The sequence below is a fragment of the Bos indicus x Bos taurus genome, chromosome X (assembly GCF_003369695.1).
Source record: "Bos indicus x Bos taurus breed Angus x Brahman F1 hybrid chromosome X, Bos_hybrid_MaternalHap_v2.0, whole genome shotgun sequence".
NCBI classification, from domain to species: Eukaryota; Metazoa; Chordata; class Mammalia; order Artiodactyla; family Bovidae; genus Bos; species Bos indicus x Bos taurus.
Genome location: NC_040105.1, coordinates 39,945,037 through 39,970,806, shown reverse-complemented (window position 1 = coordinate 39,970,806; position 25,770 = coordinate 39,945,037). Strand labels below are relative to the sequence as shown.

At 37.9% G+C, this 25,770-nt stretch overlaps 1 protein-coding gene across 3 annotated transcripts in view; it reads left to right on the top strand.

Moving 5' to 3' along the window:
* Positions 1-25,770, top strand: part of MED14 (mediator complex subunit 14) — a 176,556-nt gene that overhangs the window by 134,038 nt on the left and 16,748 nt on the right. For all 3 annotated transcript variants that reach the window (XM_027535242.1, XM_027535240.1, XM_027535241.1), the window contains exons 11-22: positions 1,592-1,717; positions 4,017-4,095; positions 7,403-7,562; positions 10,746-10,940; positions 11,339-11,473; positions 14,207-14,283; positions 18,239-18,399; positions 18,502-18,648; positions 19,335-19,426; positions 20,174-20,326; positions 20,544-20,813; positions 24,366-24,506. In XM_027535242.1, coding sequence (XP_027391043.1) covers positions 1,592-1,717; positions 4,017-4,095; positions 7,403-7,562; positions 10,746-10,940; positions 11,339-11,473; positions 14,207-14,283; positions 18,239-18,399; positions 18,502-18,648; positions 19,335-19,426; positions 20,174-20,326; positions 20,544-20,813; positions 24,366-24,506 — 1,736 coding nt within the window. The remainder of the gene's footprint in view (positions 1-1,591; positions 1,718-4,016; positions 4,096-7,402; positions 7,563-10,745; positions 10,941-11,338; positions 11,474-14,206; positions 14,284-18,238; positions 18,400-18,501; positions 18,649-19,334; positions 19,427-20,173; positions 20,327-20,543; positions 20,814-24,365; positions 24,507-25,770) is intronic.

The window sequence follows — 25,770 nt, the reverse complement described above, 5'->3', positions numbered from 1 at the left end:
GGATTTAAGACCTACAGATGTGTTTTAAAAATCAGCAAGTCTGCTTCAAGTCTGTAAGCACTTTTAAAATTTTTCACGCTAACCTGAATATAGAATATTGTAAAAGAAATTCCTGTTTGTGCCTTTTTGTCCTGTTGTTTTGTTTTTTTTAGGTGAGTGTTAAGCTGGACCTACATGTTAAAGATTTGTATCCAAATACATTAGATATACTTGAAAGCAGTTAGTTTTCATCTGATTAAATATATTTCCTGCAATTTTTTTTGCTTTAGTAATTTGTATAGACAGTACCAATGGCAACACCTCCCATTTTACTTGTTGCAGATTATATAGCGGGAGGTTTTGGTTTTTTCCTTTGGTTCAGAAAGGGATACAGATAATGTATATTATTGAGCACTTTGCTTTTCAAAGCACTCTTACAAGCTTGTCATTGCTTCTTCCTGAGAACCCATGGTGTGGACAGGAAGATGTCTTTGCCCTTCTTTAATGAAGTAGCATAGAGAAGTCACTCCTGGTGAAAGGCTGAGCCTACATTACCACTCTCCTCACTGCCTGCCTGCCTTCTGCACTGTAGTTTTAGAGGAACGTGGTAACCAGGAAAGCATATTCCTTTTGCAGGTCATCAGTCTGATTAGCACATGGTGGGTGTGCTTTCAGTGCTTTGCTTCCCTACTGGATTTTGTTATGTTAACTTGTGAGATTAAGGAGAAAGTTAATTGGGCCTGGTGGAAATACTTTGAAACTCTAGAATGAGTATTGGGAATTTGTGTTTAGTAGTTTGCCTCTGTTCTTATTTTATCTGTGACTTGAAAATAAGGTACATAAATAACTTGAAAAAACTTTGTCCTATATAATAAATAATGCTTAATAGCTTTCAAATGTTTTTTAAATATATGGGCCCTAATTGCCAGAAAAATCTCTCTTTATGAAGAATGGCATTAAAAATATTTAGGTTGTGAATGAAATATACTTTATTTACCAAACAACTTTTTTCCCCCACTATATCAAAAAGGGACTTCCCCGGTGGCTCAGATGGTAAAGAATCCACCTGCAATGCAGGAGACCTGGGTTCAATCCCTGGGTTGGGAAGATTCCCTGGAGGAGGGCATGGCAACCTACTCCAGTATTCTTGTCTGGAGAATCCCCTGGAGAATGGACAGAGGAGCCTGGTGGGTTACAGTCCATGGGGTTGCAAAGATACGACTGAGCAATCAAGCACACATATCAAAAAGAAAATCCTTAAAATTAGCTTATTCTTAATTACTGACTGAAAGCAAAGCTAGAACACACCTCATTGATAAGGTTAAATTTTCACTAGCTATTTTAACCTTTTTTAAGAAATCTTGGAGGGTTGTTTTTTTTTTGGCTATAGTATTTGGGATGGGTATGTTTGTTTCAGGTCACCTTGTAGGTTACATTCTTCCTTTGAGTTATTAATTGACATAATAGTACTAATCTAGGTTAGCAAAGTTATGTCTTTGCTCTAACATTCAGATCATTCAGTAGTTGGTTTCTTTCTACTTGCTGAGAAATATATACATATATTTTGGGGGGGATATTCAGATAGAAATATAATTAATTTTTAACTTTTCAGCTTCCATAGAGACTGCACTTCCAGCTCTTGTTGTTCCCATCTTGGAGCCCTGTGGTAATTCAGAGTGTCTACACATTTTTGTCGATTTGCATTCTGGAATGTTCCAGTTGATGCTTTATGGACTTGGTAAGTTACTAAATGATAGACTCACTCAGTATAAAGAAAAATATTTTTAACAAAAACAGAATAAAAATTTTTGCCATTAGGTACTGGGAAGGGTGGTATAAACAGTATATAGAAAGTAGATATGGAAGGAATAACTGGCTGATGTCTGTTCCTTGGGGCCCATTTTAACTGTCTTGTACAAGAAGTTAAACTTCCCAATATGAAGTCCATTCATGTTGTTTCTCTTATGTAAAAGTAATAATGTTGATGGCTGATCTTTTCTTAAATTAACTGTTTTACCACTAATAGTTGGGTGTCATGGAGAAGACTACAATCTAATGTCATTCGTGACTGAAGAACAAATTTATGATAGTATGAATATCTCAAGATGACTTGAATACAGAATCCTGGGGGAAAGAATTTTTTTTTTCTGGCTTAAACACAGTAGAAATTGAAGTTTGATTTCTGGCATGTTCTGTTACCAAGCTGGTGTTCTGAAATGATGAAATACTGGAAACTTAGTGTTTTTGTGTTGCTAATGATATAGTATTCTTGAATATGTTAGCACGTTTCCCATTTGAAATTAATTTTAAGCCAGATTTATGAAAATAAAAATTCTTTCTGGTTATATTACATGGTTATAAAGGTAGATTTTTCTATGAACTGCTCATGGGAAAAACTGGTCTCACTACTTGAATTACATCACATTTATGATGGCTAAATGATAAGTGGCATGTTAGGAAATTGTTCTTCAAAACTTCAATGGTTTTCTTGATAATTAAAATAGTACACACTCATATAAGTAGAAAAACTAAATGTGTAAACATGAGAGAAGCAGTAAACAGTTGCCTGGTGGTAATCATTGTTTTTAAGGGATGTATGCTTGTCTTAGCTCAGGCTGCCATAACAGAGAACCACAGAATGGGTGACTTAAACAACAGAAATTTATTTTCTCACAGTTTTGGAGATTGGAAGTATGAGATAAGGTTGCCAGCATGGTCAAGTTATGGTAAGAGCTCTCTTCCTGGCTTATAGTTGTCAGCCTTCTTGCTGTGTCCTCACATGGCAGGAAGAGAGAGAGAGAGAGAGAGAGCAAGCTCTCTGGTGTCTCTATAAGGGCACTAATCTTATATGAGGGCTCCACCCTCACGACCTTATCCAAACCTAATTATCTCCCAAAGGCTCCACCTCTAAACACTATCACATTAGGAGCTAGGGCTTCAACATACGAATTTGGGAGGATGCAATTCAGTCCATGGACTTCCCAGGTAGCTCAGTGGTAAAGAATCCACCTCCCAATGCAGGGGATGCAGATTCAGTCCCTGAGTCGGGAAGATCCCCTGGAGAAGGAAATGGCAACCCACTCCAGTATTCTTGCCTGGGAAATCCCATGGACAGAAGAGCCTGGCAGGCTACAGTCCCTGGGGTCACAGAGTCAGACACGACTGACTGAGCACGCACACAATTCAGCCCATAGCAGTGCTCTTCTAATTTTTTCTCTACTTTTTTTTAGTTAAAATCATTTTATATTTTGCTTTTTGTTCCGCATTCTTTTTCTTAATATATGTATTTTATTGAAGTATAGTTGACTTAGTGTTTCAGGTGCACAGCAAGGTGATTTAGCTATACATTTATACATGTATTATTTTTGAAATTATTTTCCACTATAGGTTATTATGAGATATTGACTGTAGTTCCCTGTGTATACAGTAAACTTTTGTTGCTTGTTGCATATCTATTTTTTTAAATTAGAAATCTAGCATTCTATTCAACATTCTATTATTAGCATTTTCTCATGTCATTAAAAATTCTAAGTGACATTTAGCAAGCTAATCTTCAGCCAACAGCTCTTGCTTATTTAGCAAGCTAATCTTCAACCAACAGCTCTTGCTTATGCCAGAGATCATTTGTGTTTAATAAATAAACATTTTAATGAAGTTTTATAGTTTTTGTAATTTTAAAGTTCTAAGTCTAGTGATACTATGAGTTTTAAATACATACACATTTATAATATTAACTAACTAGACTAAGAGTTTGGGTAATTAAAATATGGGCAAAGAATTTAATGTATTTGTTACTCATTCTTCCTGCTAATGTACACTTGCTATTAATTATCTTAACTATAACTCTCCCTAAATATTAAAGAAGGGAAACAAATTAGATTAATTTATGCCTCATGATGCATTATCGTTTAGCTTTTCTCTAACTCAAAATAACACTACTTTCTGCCTGAAACAGTAACTTTCATTTAAATTTTGGGCTACCTGGATATCTTGTGTCTCGTGTAAGCCATTAATTAATGAAGTGCTTTATGCTATAGACCAAGCCACACTGGATGACATGGAGAAGTCTGTGAATGATGATATGAAACGGATCATTCCTTGGATTCAACAACTTAAGTAAGGCTATTTATTTAGCTCAGAACTAAAAATGGAAACTTACTTTGACAAGATATATTTTCTTCCCCATCATTACTCTTGATCAGCCACTATCCTTAATATTTATGATGTGAAACTTGAGCCCCTTTTGGTACTTAGAATCTAAATTTTCTTGAATTAGGTCTGAGATGGCAGTGCTTCATACCAAATTCCTCTCGAAAACAAATATAGGTATGAAGGGCATGACACCCAACTTTGATTGCTTGTCATGTTATCTCCTGTTTAAGCACTCTACAAATCACTTACACAATGAATTTTATTGTATCTAGTGTTCTGTGCAGTAGATTCTTCCCAGGATAATCTTCATGGTATGAATCGACCAGCTGATACTTTCAGAGTAGTCATCTGCTTCATTCAGTTTGTCTCAGAATTCTTTGAATGCTTCAGACTGTTACACTAAATAAAATTGAAAATGAAGCTAGAGATAATTGTTTGAGGTTTCATTACCACCCTGGTACACAAAGGTATCATTATGGCAACTCTGATAGACTCTTTAAGTCAGTAAAACAGAATTCCAAGGGATAAAAATAAATGTCAGAGATTAAAACCTCACTGGCAAATGGTGTGGTGGCGGTGGGGCAGACTGTTCAGTGGGATTTTAATACTTAAATCTTAATAATTCACATCTTGCATAATTTGGGGTTGTTGGCCAATTCCAGCTAGTAGAAATATAGCCTAAAACCAAGACATCAAGTCCCAAAAGCTTTAAACTTATCAAATATGTATCTGTACTCAAACTCACATTATTTATAGGAAAGGTCCCCTGGTTGTCACTTACAATGCTTCTCAGATGATCTTTGATCAGTTTATCACTAATCTATCATGGGACATTAATTTTTTGAAATAACTTTATTGAAATATAATTTGCATAGCATAAACTTCAATTGTTTTAAGTGTACCATTCAATGTCTTATCATAAATTTACTGAGTTTTGTAACAACCATAACCACAGTCCAGTTTTAGAACACTTAACATTTCTATTACCTCAAAAAGATGCTCATTTACAGTTAATCCCCATTCCCAGCCTCACCCCAGGCAACTATGAATCTGCTTTCTGTTTTTGTAGATTTTTTCCTTTCTGAACATTTCATAAAAATGGAATCATAAAGTATGTGGTCTTCTGTGACTGGCTTTCATTTAGCATGTTTCCAGATTCAACCATGTTGAAGCATGTACCAATTCTTCATTCCTTTTTATGCTTAACGAACATTCCATGGTATGCCTAGGCCACCATTTATTTATTCATTCATCGTTTGATGGACATTTGAATTGTTGCCACTTTTTGACTCTTATGAATAATGCAGCTGTGAGTATTCATGTGCAAATACATGTGTGCACTTTGCATTCCACTAGGAGTGGAATCATATAAGAAGCTACCATACTAGTTTCCAAAGTAACTGTACCACTTTACAGTCACATCAAACAGTGTATGAGGGTTTCCATTTCTCTACATCCTTGTCAGCCTTTGTTACTGTCTTTGACCATAGCCACCCTAGTGAGTATGACGAGGTATCTGACTGTGGTTTTAATTTACATTTGCCTGGAGAATCCCAGGGACGGGGGAGCCTGGTGGGCTGCCATCTCTGGGGTCACACAGAGTCGGACACGACTGAAGTGACTTAGCATCAGCAGGGACTATTAGTATTGGGCATCTGTTCATATGATTATTTTTTTTAATAATATTCACTGAAAACAAATTCTAGGAAAAAAGAAATGAAAAAACATGTTCAAAATATAAGCCCCAATTTTTTTATTAGTCAACAGCCATAAAATTGCATTGCAATAAATAAGGTCAGAACAAAAAATAATAATTTCAAAATCTATACATTTTTCATTGAAAATATACATGTATAGACAAGTTACTCATCACTTAAACTTTTTGTTCCACAAAGTCATAACAAAAAAGTTGAGTGAAATAGCAATTCCATATGTGCTCTGAAAGAATATCTTGTATTTATTATTCATACGTTTATAATTTTTATATATTTGTAATATATTTAGAATTTTTAATGTGGCAAAAGAGCTTGCTTCTGGTTTGTTGTAACTAATCTAAGTTGGATTGGTGATGATAATTACAGGAGATAACGTTTATCTTAAATGTTTCTGTGTTTTTTTAAAAATAACATACATAGTAGAGATAGCAGTCTCACAAAGTATGTTGATAAGACTGGAAGTAGAGATTTGAAAGCAATTTTGGCAAGTTTAGGGTATTTGTTTTTAACTGTCTTCCAAAATGAAGGAAGTATTGGCATATTTTAAAAATTTATCGTCATTCCTTTATTAATAGCCAGTTCTAGCAATTGATTCTGTGAAGCTATAGTTATATTTGTTTTTCAGTATGAAAAAGCAGTTTCCAGATTTTATACATTTTTGGGGTAATAGTTTTCAAACTGCTCTTAAAATGTTATACATTAATTATGGTTTTACTGCACATAGCTAGCACACATTTTGTATCACACGCAGCTCATCACTCAAATGCAACAGCACACAAACTGGTCTGTACCCTGTTATGTAAGACAAGCCGACTGATCATGGGCTTGGATGCTGTGGCATTGTTATATTGCTATGAAAAGCTTCTAAATGTGTATTCTTACTTTTTTAGTTGTCTCATGGTGGATCAGTGAGTTTGTGTACCTATCATTTTACCTTTTTCACATGTTAATATGATATTGGTCTCTAGGATAGATAACCAGATAAAAGAAATAAGAGGGATACTACAGTAAAAGCAACAAAGTGAAATCTGGTGGCTTAACTGAGAGAGGAAGGTAATGAACACTTACTGGCACCTGCTAGACATACCCATCACTTTTATATGAGCAGGATAAAAACTGGAACTGGAGATCTCCAGTGATAACTGGGAAAATGAGATACTTTTATATTTATTTATTGTTCTATTTTGGTTTATAAACACTTCAGGCATTTTATAAAAGATGTTGAGATCAGTTTGTGCTGTCTTATAAACTACAGGAGATCTTTCATCTCCTATAATAAACTGATACTTTCTCAGCCATTTTAATACTAGTGGATTCTACCTTATAACTAATTAAGGTCATTCACACTGCAGTTTAAACTCTTTAAAATTAACGGCCCAGTACAAAACTAGAGCAATGATTCATCATTATGGTCATATGTCCTTTTAGTAGTTCAGTTAAGTTTCATATATTAATTGGTTTCTTAGTAGGTTTTAATAATCTATTTGTAAAACAGTAGCACACAGTTAATCAGAAGTCTATGATTTTGTGATGTGGATGATCTCTTTTAAACTAAGGTTTTGGCTTGGACAACAGCGTTGCAAACAATCTATAAAACACCTGCCTACAATAACCAGTGAAACATTGCAGCTGTCCAATTATTCAACTCATCCCATAGGAAACCTGTCTAAGAATAAGCTGTTTGTAAGACTTACCCGTCTTCCACAATACTACATTGTAAGTATGCAAAGGGGTGATTTCGGTCATTGAGTTCAATAATTCTATTTGTATCTTGAATCATTTATTGTTTAGTTTCATTTGCAAATGTATTTTTATTGGATATTTGAATTTTGTATAATGATTCTGAAGCCAAGAGAGGGGAGAGTTGTAAGGGATGGGGCAGAGAGAAAATCTTATCTGTAGGAAATAATACAATGATTAGGCAGGTTTGGGAAATATAAGGTATGCCCCGTCCCTCAACCCAGGATCTGTCCTATAGTGAGGCCTAGTTTCTGCTTGGAATTAGGCATCTGCTCTATGTAAGAAAAAATTTGAAAGCAACTGTTGTGAAGATTTAGAGATGTTTTGGTGTCAGATAAACTTGTTTGGTTTTAATCAAATGTTAGCTTGCATAATGCTGCTTTTTAAACATGATGGACTAAATTAGCTTTATTTTCTCATCCTTAATTGAAGGTATATGTATCCATTTTGTTGATTGCATGTACTTTTCAGTACACAGTAAAATCCTCATTCTTTTTTCACCCTTTCTAGATTTTTCTAGTAGTTTCTTTCAGATTATTGAACTAGTTAAAATTTGCAAGAACTTGAAATATGGACTCATATATTTCATAAATGTATTTCCTGCATGTAGAAGTTTTTGTGTACACCAAGTAGATGCTTTTGGCTAAGATTCTAAGGTGTTTGGAAAACTTAATTCAATGGGAGTGAATTTTTTTGAAGCTTTAAGCTGTACTTTTAAAAAGATACTCTCATCAAAAGGTACCCTGTGTAGCCTGATATATCTTAAGTTAGGGTTACTTATGTTGACAAATAAGTCTGTCATTGATATGAATTCACTGTTTTCTGAATTTTAAAACACCAGCTGTGGAACTGGATTTGGCATGTGACAGGATTGTTGTTTCAGTTCTCCATGTGCTGCCTGATCTACATGTATTTTCTGACTTTATTTAGTATCAACAAAACGCCAGGCTTTCAGTTTCAATAACTAGTGGTTTATTATAAAGCAATAATTTGTTTCACATGGTTTAGACCAAACTGAATGTATATCACTCTTCATCCTTCTCACTTAGGATGATACGTTCATAATAGTGGCGAAAACTACCATAGCCTTTAAGAAGAATAGAGGAAAGTCTTATTGCCCTTAAATGTCTTTGCTATTTTACTTTTACTGGCTTTATTAACCTATAATTTACACACAGTAAAAATTCAGACTTTTAAGTGTCTGGAGTTTAATAAATGCATACAGTTTTGTAATGCCATCTCAATAAGACACAGAAGCTATCCGTTACCCCCTAGAATTCCTTCATGCTTCCTCTCTATAATCAGAGTTTCCCTCTGCTCGCTCTAGTGATCACTGACCTGTTTTTTGTTTCTACAGTTTAGCCTTTTAGTCATTTCTTTCACTTGGCATAATGCCTTTGATTTTCATCCATATTGTTGTATTTATAATAGTTCATTCTTTTTATTGCTGAGTAGTGTTGTGTGGTATGAATGTATCACAGTTTGTTTAGCCTCTCATCAAAGGCCATCTGCATTGTTTCTAGTTTTGGGCAGTTGTGAATACAGCTGCTATAAGTATTTGCATATAGATTTTTTGGGTGATTTCTTTTGGATAAGTAACTAAAAGTGGGAATGTTGGGTCACACACTAAGAGTAGGTTTGGCTTTATAAGAAACTGCTAAACTCTTTTCCAAAGTGGCCAGACCATTTTGCATTCCTGCCAGCAATACGTGAGAGTTCTAGTTGCTCTGCATTCTTGCCAGTACTTGTTATTGTGATTGTTTTTTTTTAAAGTTAGCCATTCTGATAGATGTGTGCTGCTGCTGCTGCTAAGTTGCTTCAGTCATGTCCGACTTTGTGAGACCCCATAGACGGCAGCCCACCAGGCTCCCCTGTCCCTGGGATTCTCCAGGCAAGAACACTGGAGTGGGCTGCCATTTCCTTCTCCAGTGCATGAAAGTGAAAAGTGAAAGGGAAGTCGCTCAGTCGTGGCCGACTCTTCGTGACCCCATGGACTGCAGCCCACCAGGCTCCTCCATCCATGGGACTTTGCAGGCAAGAGTACTGGAGTGGCTTGCCATTGTGTAGTGGTATCTTATTGTAGTCTTAATTTATGCTGCCTTGATGACTGATGATATTGAATATCTTTTCATCTGCTGATTTGCCGTCCATATATCTTTGGTGAAGTTCCATTTTACTTTTAATTCTTCCATTTCCTCAGTGTTGATTCTTAAGTGTCGGCCAAACAATTTCCTGAAAAGACTATGTGGGGAGGTGTGGGGTAGAGAAAGGAGAGAGACAGGAATAAAGACAGAAAAGTGTGTGTTGGTCAAGAGCCCTGTCCAGTGGCATTTATTTCTCTCACTCAAGTATTTAGGGGACTCTTCTTAAATTTTAGGTAGACCTTGAAAATAGTAAGCCTCTATAGTGAGAACAAGGTCTCTGGATCCAGACTTCTAGGATCAGAGTGTGAGTCTGTCACTTCTCAGCTCTGAGACCTTTGACAATTAATCTAAGCTTTTTGTGCCTAACTTTATCAGAAAAGTGAAGATAAGAATCCCTACTTTATTGAGTTACTGGGATTAAATGTGTTAACATCTATCAAGTACTTAGGAGAGTATAGGGCTTCCCTGGTGGCTCAGCTGGTAAAGAATCTGCCTCCAATGCGGGAGACCTGGGTTTGATTCCTGGATTGGGAAGATACCCTGGAGAAGGGAACGGCTACCCACCCCAGTATTCTGGTCTGAAGAATTCCATGAACTGAATAGTCCATGGGGTCTCAAAGAGTTGGAGCAACTTTCAAACAGATGAGCAACTTTCACTTACTTCACTCACTAGGAGAGTATGTGGCGCATGATAAACTCTTTATCGGTATTAACTATTGTTCATGTTCTTGTTATCCTCATCCTCATAATGACTGTATATTTCAGTTGAAAAGTCAGGGTTTATTTTTATATCCTTCCAAGTATGAGATACAGTTGTCATTTTTCTTTCGTCATTGTTCTTTAGTCTGATCTGTTTTTTAGAAAACAAATTACATATTTAATTGCAATGCTTTTTTTTGAGATCATGACTGATTTGTCCTTAATTCTGAGCCCTACCTGATACAAGGAGGAAAATATTCAACACTTACCAGTTAGCAATGTCTCTGAGTCTCATTTCTGATTTGGACCTTTTTAGGTTGTAGAGATGTTAGAAGTTCCCAATAAACCCACACAACTGTCGTACAAGTACTACTTCTTGTCTGTGAATGCAGTGGATCGTGACGACAGCCCTCTCATGGCCCTCTTGCTGCAGCAGTTTAAGGAAAACCTCCAGGAATCAGTTTATCGTACAAAAAATGGGAAACAGCCTAGAACCAGTACCAAGCGCAAGGTATGTTCACAAACAGAAATGAGCCCAGGGTTTGTGTCTATTGACTTTGCTGTCCTCTTCTAACTATTTATAAATGGGAAAAAATTAGGTATGATTTTTAAGAGGCTGGCCAACAATAAGGTTTAGGTAACAAATGTCTACACATTCTTGAAAATGCTTCTCCTTTAATTAATAATTAATTGTACGCTCTTTCCCACAAGGCAACTTGTTAAGTACATAATATTTACTACTAAATTTCCCGTGTTTAGGTCAGTATTTGCTCAGTAAACAGTTGTTGAATGAATTAAGATTTGTTTTGGTTAACTCTGACTTTTGTTATAGTAGTCCAAGTGCTTAACTAATTGCATCACATACTTTTTCTTTTTATAACCCACTTGTGTTCTTTACTTAAATTCTAGTTGTCTGATGATTTGTGTCCAGTAGAACCCAAGAAAACCAAACGATCAGGAGAAATGCGTGCCTTCAATAAAGTTCTAGCTCACTTCGTTGCTATGTGTGATACAAACATGCCATTTGTAGGACTTCGGTTGGAGGTAATTTTTTGGAACAATTTTGGGTACCCAAAGAGTAATGTTTTAAATGCCTTACTAAAGCTACATGAATTCCATTAGGAGAACCAGATGGTTGTGATTTGGTATACATGTATACCATGAGATTTTTAAATTATTTGTCTCTGATTCCAAATTGTAGGCCTTCTGTTCTTTGTGGAAATGGGATGTAAATTCTTCCCAGTTTAAAAAAAAAATATAAAGACAATTTTTGAGAACCTTACTTGTATACCTCAAAGGAGCAGTATTTACCTTTTTTAGGGATGGTTAATAATTAAAGGGGTTGCTTATTTTTCAGTGGGTGAAGCTATACATATTGCTTACGAATAAAATTGGGTTCCTTTGTGAGAAGCAGGTCAGAAAGAGTATTAAACTAAATTTTTACTTTTTTCCCATGGAAGAAGCAATAGACTTAGCCCGAGTTAGTGTCTTTGAAGAGTACACAATTGTGATATTCAGCATGATCCCCAAGCATAAGAGGAAAGGGAGGTAACAGAACCTGCATTTTTGTATTTCCAAAAAGGGCTTTGGCCAAGGATTTGCAACAATTAAAAAATAATACATGAAAATCTTAATTATTTCCCTCTAGTTTAAAGTTTTACTTTTTGTAAGACTCCTCCCTTCTGTAAATTATTGGTGATGAAGGAAAGACCTAGAAATGTGGAAGTGGATTATTTGTTAGGCTGATGATAATAGTCTTGGGAAGACTTGTTGAAAACACTTTGACGCTTTAGAGCAGGAATCAGCAGACTTTTTCTATCACGGGGCAGACGGTAAATATTTTAGGCCTTGTGGGTCATTTATTGTTGTTGTTGAGTCACTAAGTTTTGTCCGACTCTTTGCGACCCCATGGACTGCAGCACGCCAGGCTTCCCTGTCTTTTGCTATCTCCTAGAGTTTGCTCAAACTCATGTCCATTGAGACGGTGATGCCATCCAACCATCTTGTCCTCTGTCGTCCCCTTCTCCTTTTGCCTTCAATCTTTCCCAGCATCAGGGTCTTTTTGACTGAGTCAGCTCTTCGCATCAGGTGGCTGAAGTATTGGAGCTTCAGCTTCAGCATCAGTCATCTCTTTTTTAGCTCTTCAGGTCTGCTGTTGTAGTGTGAACCAGCCATAGTTGATATTTAAACAAATGAGTGTGGCTGTGTTCCAATAAAACTTTATTTCCCAAAACAGGCAGTGGCTAGATTTGGCCCATGAGCTATGGTATGCCAATTGCTGCTATATAGGGCTTCAGGATCTAGAGGCAGAAAATAGGGTGTGAAATTGTGAGGAGCAGCAGTAGCCCAGAAAATCCAAGCCCAGAAATAGGCAACTAAAGTAGATACTCATGTCCTTGATGTCCCAGCTCCTACAACTGTGAGCCTGATGAGTGTCCTCTTGTCTGGGAACTGTCCAGAGCTCCTACAGTGTCTGTGCTTCCATCTCTTTGACTCTGTTGTTGGGCTTTTTCATCATGCTACATGGATTGATTGGGCTTCCCTGATGGCTCAGACAATAAAGAATCTGCCTGTAATGAGGGAGACCTGGGTTCAATCCGTGGGTTGGGAAGATCCCCTAGAGGAGGGCATGGCAAACCACTCCAGTATTCTTGCCTGGAGAATGCATGGAAAGAGGAGTCTGGCAGGCTACGGTCCATGGGGTCGCAGATTTGGACATGACTGAGTGACTAAGCACAACACATTGGATGAATTACATGAATGTCATTCAGTTACTCCCTTGCAGTGGAATGGGAGGCTACATCATACCCAGGGGGAATGCCTCAGTCATTGTCTGCTCTCTTCCTCATTACCCACAGGCCAGAAGTTGCAGAAGCTTGTGTCTTTGTAGTGCCCACATAGACACCTGTAAGCGCAGTGGCCTCTTTTCTCCTTCTCTGTGTTCCTATACCTGTCACACATGTAGGCTATTCAACATTCTGTAGTACTCTATTGAACTCAGTTAAGCTCTTCAAAACTTTCTTTTCTCTCATTGAAAAAGATGATAAAGGCAAAAGCAAGCACATTTTCTGCTTAAGGTAATTTACACTGAGATGTGAGTAACTAAATCTGATCTTAGCAGGAATGTTGATATTTGTGATCCATAGAACAGAGGCAGTGTTTTTGAGCTCTCCCACACTTTGCTGTCTTTTGAATCTGGAGCCTTACTTCATGGTCAGCAGCTGTTTTTCTACACCTCTACTCTTCCCAGGCCCAAAGAGCAGGGCTCAGTGACATGCTTAAGGCTGCCTTAAATCCTTTCTGGAATAAGGTGGATATAAATAAATAGTCTGTCAGAGAAGACCTGGGAATATCTGCTTGAAGGCAAGTGTGTTCCTCTGCTAGGTGACTAGAATGACTTCCCGGCATACCCAAATAACCTGTAGTTCCACTGACAGGGTCTCTGGGTAAATGCATCAACTGAAAATCTTTTCTTTCGAGTTTCACAGAGGAAATAGTTATTTAAAAAAATATATTCCAGAAAAGTTGTAAACTGAAAAATACTGTTTGTGATTAAAAATGAGATGTGGCTATGACTCAAACTTTGTTTTCAAATAGACGTTAATTGCATCATGCAAGGAAGCCAGTCTTATTTAGTTCCCAGGAAATCAGATGAGGGGGGACAATGCTCACAACTCTAGAACAGATGCCATGAGAAGAGAGACAATAGTACTTAGAAAAGGTAGTTGCCTTTGTAAAATTGGTGGTCTCATAATAACTGTACCTTTCTCTTTCCAGTTGTCCAATCTGGAGATTCCACATCAAGGAGTGCAAATGGAAGGTGATGGCTTCAGCCACGCGATTCGCTTACTGAAGTAAGTCCCTGTCATGCGTCTGAGGTGGTGCCACACACTGCAGCCCTACCGCCAGTGCTACTCCTTCGAGTCAGCATACAGCAGAGCTCAGAACCTGCAGATGTCACACGAGTCAGCATACAGCAGAGTTCAGAACCTGCGGATGTCACAGGTTTCTGTATGGAATTACACAGTCTAGTAGAGGATTCTCTTTTACCTGCCAAGTGGACATCCAGCACCTCTTGGTATTTTAGGATGTCCTTCCTCTGGCTTTCTTTCATTCATTCAGCAGATGTTTACTGAGTATATGTGTCAGGCTTCAATTCTGATAGAGCCCTTCAGGATGCTGTGGGTTCACATAGCCGGGGGATCTGGGCTAGTTTGGAAATCAGGAAGGGTATCCCCACGAAGTACCAGTTGTACCTGGACTGAAGGAGAGGTGAGAATTAGCCAGAGGAAAGGGAGCTACGGTGGGAGTGGGTGTCCCAACCAGAAGGAGTAACTGCTAAAATGAAGGCTTAGAGGGGAGAGAAAGCTCGGCATCCTGGAACTGAAAGAAGTAGGGCATGGCAGGAGTTAGGGGAGATGAGCCTACAGATGTACACAGGAAGGGTCAGATCCTATAGGGCCTTGGTGTAAATGTTCTTAAGGAATTCACTGTATCCAAATGGCAGTAAAGAGCCATCAGATGATTTTAAGCAGAAACTGACATCATTAGATAGGTTGTTTTTTTTTTTTGAAAGCTCGCCCTGATAGCAACATGGAGAATAAATGGGAAAGGAACAAGACTGAAGTAGCAAAACCGGTTGCTGAAATGGTTCACACCAGAGTTGTTGGTAGCTTGGACCAGGGCAAGTTCCATAAAGACTTAGGGGACGAAGTCTTTATAAGTGATACTGAAAGAGAGAGAGAGTAGAAGGTGGCAGAGATGACTCTTGGTTTTATCTTGGGCAGATGATGGACGGTGGTGGTGTTTATTGAGAGAAGGGGATGAAGATGTGGGTTTGAAGAGGTTTTGCTAAGTTCAAGGTGTCTAGACATCTCTTTGGGCAGGCAAGGATGTGTCTCAAGCTCAGGTGACAGGTCTGGGCAGGGGAAATAGATGAGTCACTACCAAGGTGGAAGTAATTAAGCTGGGATAGTAACTTAGATCACTGGGAAAAAGTACATGGAGGGAGATGTGCAGAGGGCTTGGCTCTAAATGGGTAGAGGACTAGGGGCCAGTGGATGCTTAGAGGGAAAACTAAGGCACCGTGTGTGATTTATGCGTTGACCAGGATGGACTTGAAAGCTCAAATGCCATTTTTAAGAGGTCAGCCTTTTTGGTGCAGAAAGCAGTTTTCTTTTTTGCATTTGTATTGTTTCTTAGATGTTGCTTAATAATATAAACCATAGAAGCAATTTTTATTTATTGAATTCCTCTGTCTGCCAAGACATGATGGCTCTGCAGTTTGAGCCACCAGGAATCAATTTGTAACCAATTTGTTGCTTGTAAATCAGTTTGTCCTGTGGAAGATGGAAAGGTCTAGCAGATAGCATGCACTCCACCCACGTGTCATGGTGCTCACTTTAGATAAAGAGTTGAAGAACTAGAAAAGCTGCCCTGCCTGGCTACCATAATGCCATGTTCACAAAATGATTTCTAGAGAGCGAGCTGGTTTTACAATAGACATCAAAAGGAAATGTAATACTTTTAGTTTATTTGCCTTTGGTTTTATATCACTGCTGCCTAAAATAAGGGGTGTTTCTTTTTACTCTTTTGACAATTGCAGATTAATAGATGATAACATTTGTGTTCTCTTCTCTTATTTTTTCATGTTTTACAGCAATCTTAAAATGTCTTGCTCTCAGCATTTTTACGAAAGAAATTTCAGTCCCCTTTCTTCTTGTGCTCAAGAGAATTCATTATAGTCCTTACCTAGAAAGAAAGCACTTCATATTTTTTAATTTTCATTTTACAGTAATTTTTAAGAAAGTCTTTACTATATGCTGGCTATTGTTTTCTTTATTTAAAACTTAGGAAAATATATAGAAACAGATAAAGAGATCTGTTTGGTACATGATGTCCATTATTGGGGGTATTTTCTTCATAGATATGAAGAAGGAAAAAAATAGTGTCTAAATATGATTTTATTAAAATCTGGCCTAGATCTAATTATTAAGTAATTGCTTTAATACATTTAATATTCAGAAACTTTTAAGCTTTTAGTCCTAGGTATTTTCATATTTTAAGTGGGAATATGAGTAGATACTTCAAAACTTTAAAACTGAGCACATTTTTCTCCTCTTTGCTAAAGATATAGTCTGTTCTTGTTCAACTTATCTCCATGAAAATCTGTTGAGCAGGTCTCCTTGCTGTATCTCTGAAAATACCATGGTGAACACCTTAGGCTGCTCTGGTTCATGGACCTGTTGCCTTGTGCGGATTCAAAAGAGCCTTGATCACACCACACAGATGACACAAGTCTCGAGAGCAGCATGCTTGCAGTGCCTGGTTATGAGCTCTTGAGCAAACTTTCCACCCTTTTTGCTCTCTTAAATTGTTTATTCTAGGTCAGTGGTTCTCAACCTCAGAACAGTTTTCCCTGCTAGGGAACATTTAGCAATGTTTGGAGATATTCTTGGTTATCATTGACTGAGAAGAAGGGTTGAGAGATGCTACTGGCACCTGGTAGATAGAGGCCAAGCCTGCACAGGACAGCCGCCCTGCAACAAAGAATTCTCCCGCCCAGAAAGTCAGTATTGCTGACATTGAGGAGCCCTGTTTTAGGTGTTATATCTAAGAGGCCTGAACCGAAATTCAATATTTCTAGTTATGTTTGTTGTTTTTTGCCTTAGATTTTGATAATAATTATATCAAGTCTGACGATTAACTCCTTTCTTTCCTATGAGTTAAAGCATAGCGTGTAATTAAATATTATCTCATTTCATCCAGTACTGAAAAAACTGCTAAAATATATTATCTCATAATGTTTTATGACAAATAAGATAGTTCATAAAGCTGCAAGAGGAGAAAAGATAAATGGGTATTTTAAGACACCAAAGCTAATACATTCCTCTTGTATATGTGGTATATATAAGAGACAGTATGTATGGTAAATGAGTTGATACGTGAATAGCTCCATCACAGTGAGTTACCTCTACAGTGGAGGAGGGGAAATAATGAAATAATGAGGCAAGGGGAGATAATGAACCTGAAATTTTGTCATGGCGGTTAAGTGATTAAGACTTGGTTTTACTGCAAGGAGAAACTAATATATCTGAATACCTGCTGAACCAACCGCTGTAAGCACTTTATATATATGTTTCATCATGTTTTAAAATCAGTGACCCAGAAGGTAATTATGTATCTTCATTTTATACTTGCGAAACAAATTCAGAGAGGGTGAATGGCTGAACCAGAATTAGGATGCAGGTGCCTGATTCCAGTTGGAGAAGGAAATGGCAACCCACTCCAGTGTTCTTCCCTGGAAAATCCCAGGGACGGGGGCAGCCTGGTGGGCTGCCATCTATGGGGTCGCACAGAGTCGGACACGATTGAAGCGACTTAGCAGCAGCAGCAGCCTGATTCCAAAGCCTTGTCCTTTTCACGAGATCATCCTGCCTTCAAAGTCTGGTCTTAAAATATTTTGTTCTCCTTAACATTTCCTTGAGGATATTCTAGGTAGATTTCATAGAAAGCCAGTATATTTGATTTTCTGAGAAATTGTGGTCTTTTCTAATAACAAGATTAATGACAAAGGCAAACATCACCATTAAAATGAGAGTCCTAATCCATGTTGATAGGAATGAAAGTGGGTTAAATGCTGTTAATTGTTGTGAATTGCTATGAATTGCTTCCTCCTCTTGCAGAAGGTACCTCGTAGTAGAGTTTGAACTGAAGCTCTACTGTGATACCCTGCCTGTCATTGTGTAAATTGTGCTTTCGTCTTTCTGTGATGTGAAGTACACTTCATATGCTATCTTTCACCACCAGAATTCCTCCCTGTAAGGGTATAAATGAGGAAACCCAAAAGGCTCTGGACCGCTCTCTCCTTGACTGCACTTTCCGATTACAAGGTAGAAATAACCGCACGTGGGTGGCAGAGCTAGTGTTTGCAAATTGTCCCCTTAATGGCACTTCTACCAGGGAACAAGGTGAGATGCTTCACACACTTTTGTCTTTGCATATTTCTATTTCTGTTTTTGGGGGGTTTTTTTAGTATTGATTCCTATTAATCTTCTCTCTTAATTTTGTAGGACCATCCCGGCATGTTTATCTGACATATGAAAACCTGTTGTCTGAACCCGTTGGTGGTAGAAAAGTGGTTGAAATGTTCCTTAATGATTGGAATAGCATTGCACGATTATATGAGTGTGTGTTGGAATTTGCACGTTCTCTACCAGGTACAAGTGATCATCTTGTGGGGGAGGGCAGGTATCCCTCCCTGTGCCAGTGCCTTTGGAGGAAGTAAAACATGTACATTGTTAAAAAAACAAAAAAATCCTGAGTATATCTAATGAAAAGTTTTCTGTTTTACCTCAGACTTAGTTTCCTTCCCCAGGAGACAGCTCCTGTTACGATTTGTATATATTCAGAAATGTTTACACATAGGTATACAAGATTATAGTAGTGCTTGTTGAGAATTTACTAGGTGCCATAAATGTAGTAACCACTTTGCTTGTATTAACTCATTCATTCCTCACAGTAACCCTATGAGGGAGGTAATTTACCATTCCTCGTGTCAGAAATGAAGACAACAAGTCAAGAGACTTAAGAAACTTGCAGAAGTTCACATAGCTAGTAAAAGACAGGGCTGGAATTGGAACCCCTGAACCACTGTCCTTCCGTACATCTCCCCCATTGCCCAGCCCTGCCCCGTCTGTCCAAATGGAAATTTGAGCCTACTAACTATTTATGCTGCTGATCTTTTTTTGTTTTCTTTCTCTTTCTTTTTTTTTAAACTAGGTTATAAAGAGAGAGACCTTTCTATCTAGGCATATAATATTATCAAGATCTCTTCTTTTTCACATAAATATTTTAAAGTTTTGTATGTATAGTCTTAATTCCTTTTTGTTTTCTTTCTGTTTAGACATACCCACTCATCTAAACATTTTCTCAGAAGTTCGTGTTTATAATTACCGAAAACTTATCTTGTGTTATGGAACCACCAAGGGAAGTTCAGTAAGTTTATGAATTACTTAAAACTAAAGTTCCTCTCATAAGTCTTTTTTTAAAAAATCAAGAATTCAACAGTTATGAAAAGTTTCTTGAAATAATTGAGGGTACAAGTAAAAATTAGAGATAAAATGATATTTTTAAATACTTTGTTATAGTATTTTGTAATGGTTAACTCTTAAAAAATTGAAAACAAAAATTATACCCTCTTCGGAGCGTGTATTCATAAAGAGTTTTGACAACGTAATGTACTTTTGGTATTTGTGTTTCTTTCTTCACTGATTTCAAATCTACTTAGCAGCGTGATTACTATAATGAAGATTATGTACAAATGGTCTTGAACAATACGGTATGTTTCTGTGCTTTTAGTCACATGATTGTTAACATTATTTGATCCTATATTAATCTTGAAGGTATTCCCCATAATCTGTAGTTCTTATTTTTTCCCCACCCCATATGTAAAGTCGTAGAAATTTAGTATCCAAATTTCAGCTGGCTAGTTTCTTTCTGAACTCTTCCACATAAAGTAATACCAGAAATTTAGTAGAAGTGGGCTAACACACACACTCAGTGAATGTACTGATCCATAGTGACAGCACATCTGGAATTTACAGAGTCTAATCTTAACAAGTTGCTTCCCAAAAAGACCTCATTTAGATCTTTGGCATTTTACCTTAGTGTTTAAAGATTATTTTTTCTTCTCCTTGTATCTTTTCCTTTCTTGGTTTCTGAAACATAATCTTTTTGATTTAGATTAGTATCCAATGGAATTCCATACATCAGAAATTTCACATTTCTTTGGGAACTGTGGGTCCAAACTCAGGATGCAGTAACTGTCACAATACCATTCTCCATCAGCTTCAAGAAATGTTCAACAAAACACCAAATGTGGTTCAGTTATTACAGGTAATTAACTTTATTTTCTGTTTAAAAATAAGACTCAGTGTGTCATATAAAACTCCTCAAAAAATCATGTGGACTTAACTCATCTTTAATGATGAAAGTTTTTACAGAATGTGCCAGAAGGAGATTGTCTCATTTGTGATGATTTTTACCTTGAAGATTCTGAGGTTTTAGCATCTGTACAGAAACTGGCTGCTCTCACTGTGTTTGTTCCTTGTAGGTACTGTTTGATACTCAGGCACCGTTGAATGCCATCAACAAACTGCCCACTGTGCCGATGTTGGGCTTGACCCAGAGAACCAACACTGCCTACCAGTGCTTCTCCATCCTGCCACAGTCGTCCACCCACATCCGACTGGCCTTCAGGAACATGTATTGCATTGATATATACTGCCGAAGTCGAGGTGTTGTGGCAATACGGGACGGGGCCTATAGTCTTTTTGATAATAGCAAGTTAGTTGAAGGTTTTTATCCTGCACCAGGACTCAAGGTAATGGACTTTAGTGTTGCAGAATTACTAAATATAAATGGGATCCCTAAAACAATTCCTTTGAGGGGGAAATAATGAGGGAAAGCAACAATTTCCTGTTTAAATTTAATGAGTAGCCATGTTACTACTCCGTGTAGTAGTAACTACTTCTAGTAGTAATTCATCATCTCTGTAGCTTTACTCTGAAGGAGCTAGAAGTTCTGTACCTATGTATATGAAATGATAAAATGTCCTTTTATTTCCTACAATGGAATGAGTAAGGTGGAAGTTACTCAAGAGAGTCCTGTTCGCTATTTGGAGTTTCAGGGAACTTTAAAAGTAGCCTTTATCAGTGAATATTGAGAAGCTTTGAGCATCAGTTCAACTGTGATATTTTTTTTTTAATGTAGGGTCCTAGGCCACAACCCCTGGAGATATTGGTTTGATAGCTCAATTGTATGTTCTTACAGTTGAGAGTCTAATAGTTCCAAATGGTTTGTATTGAAAATTAATCCCACTCTTGCTGTTCTCCTACTCTGTACAGCACATTCTCATGGTATTCACACCTTTACCTCTAAATAGCATTCTTTCATTGCTCTTTGTTGACTTCTTCAGTTCAGTTCAGTTGCTCAGTCGTGTCCGACTCTTTGCGACCCCAGGAATTGCAGCACACCAGGCCTCCCTGTCCATCACCAACTCCCGGAGTTCACTCAGACTCACGTCCATCGAGTCAGTGATGCCATCCAGCCATCTCATCCTCTGGCGTCCCCTGTTGACTTCTTAGTTAAGGGCATTATCTGACTCTAATGGAAGATGAGGATTTAATTCTTTTTTAGTTCTTTCTTGTATGCCCCTTCCCCTTTCCAGGCTACTCTCAGTACACATTTGCCTTCTTTTCCTCCAGCCTCACGATATGGTTAGGGTAGCAGTTTCAATTAGGTAATTTTTCAGTGTTCACATTATTATGAATATTATAACACTATTCTACCAAGTTTACTACGATTACTTTTCCTTTCTCGCTCGACATTTTATTTTCCTGGGAATTACTAATTTTTAAAATTCATAATTAATTAAAATTATTAGCTTTCTCTATTTACCACTAACAGCCTTAAAGTCTCTCCCTTGTATGTAACTCTGCCCTCAGTATGTTCACAAATCAGGTACCTTATGAGTTTCCTCTTGAAGCCATCTCTTCCACAGTCTCTGACCTCTAAACGCTCCAGACCTTTTGCCTGATTTCGATTTAGGGATCTGCAGAAACAGTGGTGAAGCGGGAGAGTCCTTCATTTCTCTTGTGTTGCTTGCCCTATAACTTGGACCCCACTTCTTTTTCTTGGTTTACTTCATTGTTTTGGTGGAATGCTCTACGTTGCTCCCTGGGAGAAGATACACGGAAGGTTAAATTGAGACCTTGTGTGTTCGCAAGTGTCTTTAGTTAACCTCATCTAGTTGAGGGAGGGGCTTGATATAGAGTTCTAGGTTGCAGTCATTTTTTGTAAGAATTTTGAAAGCATTGCTCCATTGTCCCCTAGCTTCTATTGTGACCATTGAGACGTTTAATCCATTCCACTTCTTCAGCCTTACATGAACAAGTGGACTCCTTCAGTCTGGAAACTTACATCCTTTTGTTCTGGGGAACTTCCTTATGCTATTCCTCAAGTCTTTTTCTTTGTGTTCTCTGTGAGCTCCTTTTGGTACCCCCACTATTCTGATGTCGGGAATCCTGGACATATCCTCTGATTTTCTTATCTTTTCTGTTTTTTTATCTCTTTGTTTCTAGGAGATTTCCTCATTTTCCCTCCAATCCTTCTATTTTTTCATTTCCATCAAGAACTTTTTTTGCCATCTTTTTTAGAAAAAATTCGAGAGCTCTTTTTGTTTCTCAAAGTTCATTTTGTGACATCTGTTCTCTATGGCTACATTGTCCTCTCTTGAAGGTGAGCCTTGTTGACTGTGATCTTCACTGCGGGACCATCTGCTTGGGCCATTTCATTGGGTATAACTCCAGTGTCAGTAGCTTTAGATCTCTTTGTTGGGCCAGTGTGAGGACCAAGAGAAGAATATCAAAACTCTGCATAGCTGGTGTGCACTGGCTCCCAATTTTTGGCAAATGAAATAAGAGAAGTAAACTGGTATTCTCAGCATTCATTATGGAAACTTTAATCTTCGTTTTTAATATGGTACCCCAGCTCTCAATTGATCCTGCTGCTGCTGCTGCTAAATCTCTTCAGTCGTGTCCGACTCTGTGCGACCCCAGAGACGGAAGCCCACCAGGCTCCCCCGTCCCTGGGATTCTCCAGGCAAGAACACTGGAGTGGGTTGCCGTCTCCTCCAATGCATGAAAATGAAAAGTGAAAGGGAAGTCACTCAGTCGTGTCCGACTCTTAGCGACCCCATGGACTACAGCCTACCAGGCTCCTCCATCCATGGGATTTTCCAGGCAAGAGTGCTGGAGTAGGGTGCCATTGCCTTCTCCACTAGAGTCCCCCAAATCAGAGACCTTCTGCCAAGTGGTAGAGGTCAGCTTCATTCAGTGGGAGGACAGAGGCTCTGGAGGGTTTCACTGTCTCAGAAAGAGACAATCACCCAGTCCTTCTGCTTTTAGTCTCTTTCATTCTCATTTCCAGAGGTGTCTGATGCTGTCAGTTCCTGTGTATCTTGGAGATCTGGGTGGAAATAGCTTTGCTTCTTGGCTTTCCCCACTGCTTGCTTAGGAAACGACTTCCTCACATTGGATAGTTCAGTTACCATTCAGCCATCTGCTCTGTAGCCTCCTAGAATTTATTTCTATTTCTCTCTTATCCCATTCTTTTTGTCTTTGTGACTTTTGCTTAAAAATTTTTTTTAGGAGTTTCAGGGGGGTGTTGAGAGAAGATGAAATGAGTTTTGTGAATAATCTATTACCTTTAATTAGAAGTCAGACTATGTACCTTTAAAAGCTTTTCAGTAATTCTGATAAGCTTATAATCTATATTTTTGAAGATTGGGCAGGTAGAGGGTATTAAAAAGAATCTGTGATTGAGACACAAATTCTGGTAGCCTCGCCTAATTTTTGATGACATACTCTATAAAGCACACCCTTATCCCATTCTTGATAGTTAAAGATTGTTACATAAAATAAAAAGGAAAAAGATGGCTTAGTTTCTTTATTCAGTTTTCCTCTTTCATATTTGCTGGCTTAAAAAGTGAGAACTCTCACTAAATAGGAAACTTTCCAAGTCATTGAAGTTGTTTACATGCCTACCATGCAACTTTTTATTCTTTTCCACATGTCTGATTCAGAAATTAATAAAATATTTTGACCAGGATGTACTTTTTTCTTTAACTTTTGTTCACATAACAGCACTTAGATTTTTTTATTTTTATGTTTAACCATTTTCCTCAATTTTCCTTCTTTCCTTCAAAACGATGACTGTCTCTTCTAGGTTGGCCTAACAATGGTGGCCATGTGTCAAACTTGTATTTCAGAGATGGACGTGATATGTTTGTTTCTATTAACACATGCTAAATGATTAAGAATATCTTACTAAAGTTAGGTAAAATAATCTAAATTTTACCTGTTTATATCCATAGACATTCCTGAATATGTTTGTTGACAGCAATCAGGATGCTCGAAGAAGGTCTGTAAATGAGGACGATAATCCCCCTTCTCCCATTGGAGGAGATATGATGGATTCTTTAATCTCACAACTCCAACCACCACCACAGCAACAGGTGATGTCTAACTGATATTGCACATGGCATCACATTTCTGTTACTTAACAGGTTCTACAGGTGTCTGCACTTCTTTGTTAAAAGGCGAGGAGGTCCTTGGAGGACACAAGACAGCCAGGTGAAAAATAATGACAAAGGGAGACGGGGAGGCTTCTAGTGAAGGGAAGTAAATAGTACCAGAGACAGCATTAACCTTAGACTCATGCACTTAAAATAATGGCGGGTGATCACCTGTGTGGTCATAAAAGGTGATGTCCAAATGGCCAGTAAGCACAGAAAAGGTGAACATTGTCATCTGGCATCACAGAATTATACATTAAAACCATGGTGAGGTTAATACCCCATAGCCACAAAAATGGCTTTAAGGAAAAAAATTAGTAATCCTTGCTAACATTTGGTATCAGGACCCCTGAAACTCTCACTGCTGGAAGGTGGGTAAAATGGTACAGCTACCTTGCAGTGGTGTTTAGCAGTATTCAGAGTGCTAAAGCTGAACATTATGCATGCCTGTGATTTAACAGTTTTACTTTAGGTATATGCGCAACAGAAATGCAGCCGGAGAATACAAGAATGTTCATAGCAACATTATTTATGCAAAAAATTATAAACAACCCAAATAACCGACAAGAGAAGAATGAGTGAGTAAACTGGAATACACAGAAATACTTCAGAGAAAAGAAAAATGCTGTTGCTCCATGCAACAAAACAATGGTTTTCACTGACAGTGTTGAACAAAAGAAGCCAGACACTAATGAGTACATTCACTATTTATATGAGATGCAAAACCAAGCTTGAGTGATGGAAGTCAGAGTTCTGCTTACCTTTGGGGAGGTGATAAGACATTTGGAAGGAGGGAGGCCTCTGGGGTTCTGGTAATGTTCTTCAGCATCTTGACTTACGTGGCAGTTACATTTATAAACCCTCATCAGACTATGCATTTGTGTGCTTTGTTGTATGTGACTCATACTCTAGTTAAAAAAATACACTAGGAAGAGTTGTCCTCGGATTTTTGTTACTGGAGATGAAGGTGAAGGTGAGTAGGGACCAGGTACCAGGTTGAACTATCATATTTCACTGACTCCCAGATGCCCCCAGTGTACGGTGTGCTGTTTATGTACTGCCTGAACTAGCGCTGCCAGTTAGACTGCAGCATGCATGAACTGGAAGACATACCGTAATTTCAGAGATGTTAAAATGCGGGGGGAGTTGATCTTAGAATCAGTGAAATGGTAGATAAGTAATACTGATAAATCAGTGATTTGGT